The sequence below is a fragment of the Xenopus tropicalis genome, chromosome 6, assembly GCF_000004195.4.
Source record: "Xenopus tropicalis strain Nigerian chromosome 6, UCB_Xtro_10.0, whole genome shotgun sequence".
In the NCBI taxonomy this organism is placed as follows: Eukaryota; Metazoa; Chordata; class Amphibia; order Anura; family Pipidae; genus Xenopus; species Xenopus tropicalis.
Window position 1 is genome coordinate 116,351,988 of NC_030682.2, and position 6,089 is coordinate 116,358,076.

At 37.6% G+C, this 6,089-nt stretch overlaps 1 protein-coding gene across 1 annotated transcript; it reads right to left on the reverse strand.

Annotated features, from left to right (window-relative positions):
- Positions 1 to 915: 915 nt before the first annotated feature.
- Positions 916 to 5,141, reverse strand: cyp7a1 (cytochrome P450 family 7 subfamily A member 1). The gene is made up of 6 exons (XM_002936108.5): positions 4,973 to 5,141; positions 4,058 to 4,298; positions 3,335 to 3,945; positions 3,079 to 3,209; positions 2,348 to 2,526; positions 916 to 1,888 (listed from the first exon to the last, which is right to left on the reverse strand). Exons 1-6 carry the CDS (start codon positions 5,050 to 5,052, stop codon positions 1,589 to 1,591), a joined length of 1,542 nt encoding a protein of 513 aa, XP_002936154.1. The 5' UTR covers positions 5,053 to 5,141; the 3' UTR covers positions 916 to 1,588.
- Positions 5,142 to 6,089: the final 948 nt, after the last annotated feature.

Sequence of the window (6,089 nt, forward strand, 5' to 3'; positions counted from 1 at the left end):
TATATTGCTGGTAAATTTGTTATACTGGCTAGGCCAGGTGGCAACCCTAATTGTGGTCTTAAAGTGATACTGACACGAAAAAAAATACTTTTCAAAATATGAATATACATAAAAAGCTACCTATAGGTTGTGTTGACAGTTTTTCGCTGACAGGTTTGGTTTTGTAAGTAATTGTTACTTGAACCTGAGTGTTTTGCCGACCTGACTGTCCCTTCTCAGTCTGTCAGATTCTAATGCTAACAGACAAATATGGCCGCCCCCTCATAGAGGAACACGGGGGATCAGACAGGTTATGTAAACGCCTCAAGCAAATATTTTTATGGCAAAATTATAAAGTTCTTTTAAAGACAATGTTATGATAGATGTAAAAAAAGATTTACTTTCTGTTGTCAGTATCACTTTAAGAAACCCCCTTACATGTTTCCTGTATAGAGGCCCTCTCAGTCCCACCATTGCAACCATCCTGTTTTCAATGTCAAGAAGAAATGAAAAATTAAAGTAGGGATCTTCAGTGACTACCAACTGTTACCCCTTTGGCACATGGAGCACAGGCCCAATTTACAGTTTATTCAATTTTTTTGTGGAACAGGGTATATATATACTGGGTTGGCACAAAAACCCAATTTCCCTCAGAGTCATATTTGTAACTGGGATAGTGCGTGTTTATTAAAAGGAACAGAATATAACACATAATTGCCAGTATTTGCTGTTCTTTTGTAACATTTTTAAATATCACACCCCATCCCCCCCAATGCACCCCATCTTTAAGTCAAGTTGGATTGTTATAAACAGAACTTCTGTAGAATGTTTGTTTTGTTTTCTAGCTGCAGTGCGAGCACTGAGCTCTGTGGAAGGCAGATAGGGTTGGTTTAACACAACAAGGGTAGGAGCAATAATAATAACCACTTAGTATAGTTGGCATCAATACAAGATTTTTTTTATTATTCATTAAAAAAGTAAACATTATATACACTAATTAACACATTTATTTACAGTAATAGGTCACAGAAACACACTTCTGGGTTGATGGACATGATGCTGAAAGTCTGAGCTGTACACATTTTTAGTAGTCATCATATACATTATATTTACAACTTATTTTGTTCTATATATGTACTTATGTCAGCCATGTTAAACCCCTAGCTCTCTAGATGTGATTGAGCATTCAGCTTTCACCTGGATGCTGAGAGTTTTTGTTCAACAATATCTAAAGGTGCTCAAGTTTCCCATGTCTGGCCTATAAGATACTCACAATCATGTTATAACTATTAGCAATAGTAATATAGTTTGGTAAGCAATCAAATAGGAGTTTTTACAGAAGGATAATAGCTAAAACACTATAATACAAATGAGAAGTAGAACTGCCATGTGATTTGGGCAATATCAAATGTATTGGGATCATGGTTAATAAGTCCCTTGGCAATGTAGAAGGCAGATTAAAGGTATCCTGTTTATGGCCTTTATGGACTCCCAGGACTTCCCTTTGACTGAGGGATGCTGGGAGATAAATAAAATAAATAAGATAACATATGCTGGGGATGTCACTCGACATTGGATTTGATGTTTCTGTACTACTGAACTCCACTTCTTAATGAGCTTTTAACTTGTATCTGAAATCAACATCATGCGTTGGCTGTAAGATGCCTAACCCTGCACGGGACTGGTCTAATGGTGGAGATCTAATGTTTTTGTCCACCAATTCCATGTCAAAGTAGCATATAATCAAAGTCAGCATTTGTTTAATCTCATGAACAGCAAATTGTCTTCCAGGACACTTGGTTTTTCCAGATCCGAAAGGCATGTAATAATATTTCAACTTGCGGCCATTAAGGAAAAAACTTGTTTTTTCTTTTCCGTCTTCTCCTAGATAGCGGTCATACTTAAAATTCTGAAAGATAAGACCCAATACAGACACAATGAGCATAAGGACTATATAGTAAGTTAAACTATACTTGGTCTAATATTCTATTACTGTGTATACAACCATTAGCTCCAAAAGTGCATGGAAATCTGTGTGCAGTAAAAACCCATACACATTTTAAGTGCCTGGGTGTTTTAATGTATTAGCTTATTAATGTGAATGAGGCACTATAAGGGATGCTGGGAACTGGAGCATGTTGAGGCTCAAGGGAGCTCTGTAGTTCACCTGTCACTTACAGGGATTCCATACACACAAAATTTTGCTGCTAAGAAATCTCATGAAATTGAGGGCCATGATTATACATGCCCACATTCTGCCTGCAAAATGCTTATTTTGAGGCACAGTGGCACACTGTATTCTACCTACTACACCTATTTTGCACTATATGAGGTCCACTGAGATCATATGTTGTAACATATTACTTACATTAGGGTCTTCATAGATGTCAGGATTTAAATGAACCATCTGTGGGTAAAGTGCCACAATATCATCTTTTCGGATGTTGAATGCCTGCTTGTCGTCAATATGTAACACAAAGTTCTCTTTAGCAACTCTGATGTTAAGTGATGCGCTGGATAGCCTCATTGCTTCTTTAATTATGCTATCTGCATGAATAAAAAGACAGTTTTGTCAAATGAAAATACTCCTCCTATGGAAAGCAATAACAAGTGCAATGTGTCCTCTAGACTGAGTAAAACCCTAAAAAACCAGAAGGTAGCATTTATTGGGTTGCTGCATAAAAGTAAATGTCTGATTTGTTGCTAGATCTCCAGCAAACTTAGCCTTTATCTCTGTGTTAAAACTGCTTTTAGCTGGTATAGGACCAAGAAGCCAAAAGCATGAAGGCACAACTTTTATATCATTAGCTACATTTTTAAAAAAGAAATGCTGTAGTATCCCATTTTTGTTTGGGTTAACCTTAACAGCCTGAGATTGTGTAAATTTGTTTGCTTAATGAAGGCCCCCTAATGAACTGATTGCAGTGCAAGGATACAAATAAAACTGTGTGAATATAACAACATTTTGCAGAGGCTTCTGCCAGTTTTCAACTGGACTGTATTTTCCTAGACAATTTCTCTCCTGGGATGGAAACATTCTGGCAAATCACCACCGTTTTACCATTCTTAGATGAAACAGAGTAAAGAAAGCCAACTTACCAAGCACTGGCATATCATCTAATTCATGACGGTTGAGAAATATATATCTGCCATCACAGTTGACTTTCTGGGAAGCCTTTTCTAAAACCCGTTGGACCTCTTCTGTGGAGGCTTTCATTGCATGTGGGCACCTAATCAAAAAGGAAAACATATTATTCATGCATACAGATCTACTGTAGCTTTCTTTCTTTTTCATTTCTGTCTTGGTTTTTTTAAACCATCTACAAAAGAAGAAAGGTGGTGGATTCCAACTGACCTGAGAAGGTAGAAAACACTCCAGAATGTTGCAGGTAAGGTGTTTGCTTGTGAAGCCCACAGGAGAGCTAGGTGTGTCTTTGCTTTTTCCATGTCATTTAAGCTGGTCATAGACTCATTGAGAAACATGCGTAGACTGATCAGTTCAGAGATGTTGTTTCTCTTCCTTAGGTTCTCGTGTAGAAGGTCCTTGGCAAGGTTTTCTCGGGCGCTGTAGGCTGATTTGAACACATGGATTGGTAAGCCAGCTACAAGAGCAGGGAAAATCTTGTCAAACTCCTTGAAATTCTCAATAGCATTCAGGATGAGAGCTCTTTGTGCTTCTTGCCTGGCAAGGTTCTTGTCTTCTGGTGAGTTGAACTCTTTGCCAAAAAGTGTTAGGTAGCCAGCCTCAAACATCACACGGTAACAGAAGGCATAGAGACCCTCAGTCACCCAGTCTTTACTGTTCACTTTGTAAGAACTGTTTTGCAACATGGTATGTTGAAGATTTTCCATCATGTTTGAAATCAGAGGGTCCAGGGCATCACCCTGCAGGGTTTTCAGAAATGAGTCGTGCACATTTTGGGTTACTTCACTATCAGAGGAGTCTATATTGCTATGCCCAAATGCCTGAGATACAACAGAAATAAACCACAATTATTTATGTAACATGGTAAAGATATATTGTATGTTAGATGTGATTATACTTTCATATTATTTAGCAACAATAAAAAGTGTTTACCTTGGCAGAGGTTGCAAAGTGGAACTTTTGCCAATCAAAGTGCCGGCCGTGTCTCATTACTGAATTGAATGAAAACGGATCAGTCACAAAGTGAACAAATTGCCCAGCTATTTTGCAAGTGAAGACATTTCCAAACTTATTTTGTCTCACTCTGAGAAACTCGAGAGGATTAGCACCGAACTGCAGGGCACATCCAAGGTAAGGAATGAGTCCATTTTCTAGGGGAGGTTCCCCTGGTTGCCTATAACAAATAGTTATATAAATATTCATCTTGTTGCCACAGCCATGTATTTAGTCAATTGCAATATTAGTAACTGCAGACACATTTTACATTCTCTTTTGTTAATCTACTTAGTGCATGTAAACTACATCAGATGCAGAAGGGACTGGTGCAGCTATAGGACCTGTTACCAAGAATGCCTGGGACCTGGTGTTTTCTGGGTAAGGGTTCTTCCCATAATCTCTGTGCCAAAACTCTACTTAAAATCATTTAAACATTAAATAAACCCAACAGGATTGTTTGGCCTCCAATATGGATTCATGCAGCTTAGTTGCCATGAAGTACAAGCTACTGTTTTATTACTACAAAGAAAAAAAATAATTATTTGATTAAAATGGAGTCTATGGTAGATGACCTTCCTGTAATTCAAAGATTTCTGGATAAAGGGTTTCCAAATAACAGATCCCATAACTGTACTTGTGTTCTAGTTTATTGGTTAAGGTCTTTACCTGGGCTAAAATAAATCAATCCCAGTAATGAAAACAGATAGATAGATAGATAGATACATAGATTAGAGTTAGAGAATAAAGCCTAAAACTGTTTACTGGTTACTGCTTAATCTCTAATGATATATAAGTGCAATAATAATGTAATACCATTACAAAAATGTAATAACAGAGAAACTCTTTTCTTACCTTCTTCGGATGCCAACAATAAGCCAGAAAAAGCAGCACAATGCTACTACCAATCCCCATATCAGTGATACTGTCAGCATCTTGACTGGTCTAATCTTATGATCAGGGAGTTGGGACAGAGCACTCTTTCAGCTTAAGGCCAAGAGCAATGCTACAGGGTGGCAGAAGGAGCCATACTTATATACTCAAAGGGGACTGTATAACAACTGAACTTAGGTAACCATCACAAGCTATTAATTAACCTGTCAACCAATGGACAAGTCTTTGTGGGCCTCAAGCCTTACAGCTGTCTGTTAAAAAAAACAGAAGATCTTAAAAAAAAAAAAAAAGTTACCTAGACCATTGCAGCATTGGCCTTGATCAGAGGTCACAGTTAAGCAATGCAATTCCAATGTAAGCAAAAGGTTGTAATAGTTGATAATGTGAAGGTCTCTAAGGTGTGTTCAGCCCTCTCATGTAGTTTCACTAGCTGATGATTAGAGAGGAAAGTCAGGGTTACTAGAGAACAAATTCCTCTTCAGAAGACCATCAGCCCTCATACCTACAGTGTACTCATACCCACAATATATTCCCAGGGACATGGTAATGTGTGTGAAATACATGTATTTGTATACCTTGGGGGCTTTTTAATATTCCTAAATGAGGGACAAACACTGAATAATTTAATCTAAGACCTGCATGATATTCTAGCTTCAGAATTTGAAACACGCAAAGGTCTAATACGCAGACATTAAACGGGTTGTTCACCTTTAAAATTGTTTCAGAATTGCCCTTTCTACAACCTACCAAAGTTAATTTAAATTGGTTATTATTTGTGCTTTTTGAATTGTATAGCATTTTATTCAGCAACTCACCAGTTTGGAATTTTAGCAGCTATGTGGTTGTTAGGGTCCAAATTAACCTAGCAACCAGGCAGTGGCTGAAATGAGAAACTGGAATATGAATAGGAGAGCGTCTGAATAGAAAGATAAATAATAAAAAGTAACAATAACAATGAAATTGTAGCCTCTCAGAGCAATAGTGAGGGGGTCAGTGACAGACCCCCTTCTGAAAGCTGGAAAGAGTCAGAACAGGAAAGCAAATAATTCAAAAACAATATAAAATGAAGGACAATTGA

Bases quoted from the DNA above. Each gene is read 5' to 3' on its own strand.
- cyp7a1 (XM_002936108.5), bottom strand. From the start codon at position 5,052: ATGCTGACAGTATCACTGATATGGGGATTGGTAGTAGCATTGTGCTGC. The intron at 4,299-4,972 runs GTAAGAAAAGAG...TATTTGTTATAG, and splicing joins ATTGTTGGCATCCGAAGAAG to GCAACCAGGGGAACCTCCCC. The intron at 3,210-3,334 runs GTCAGTTGGAAT...CTTTTTGATTAG, and splicing joins AGTGTTTTCTACCTTCTCAG to GTGCCCACATGCAATGAAAG.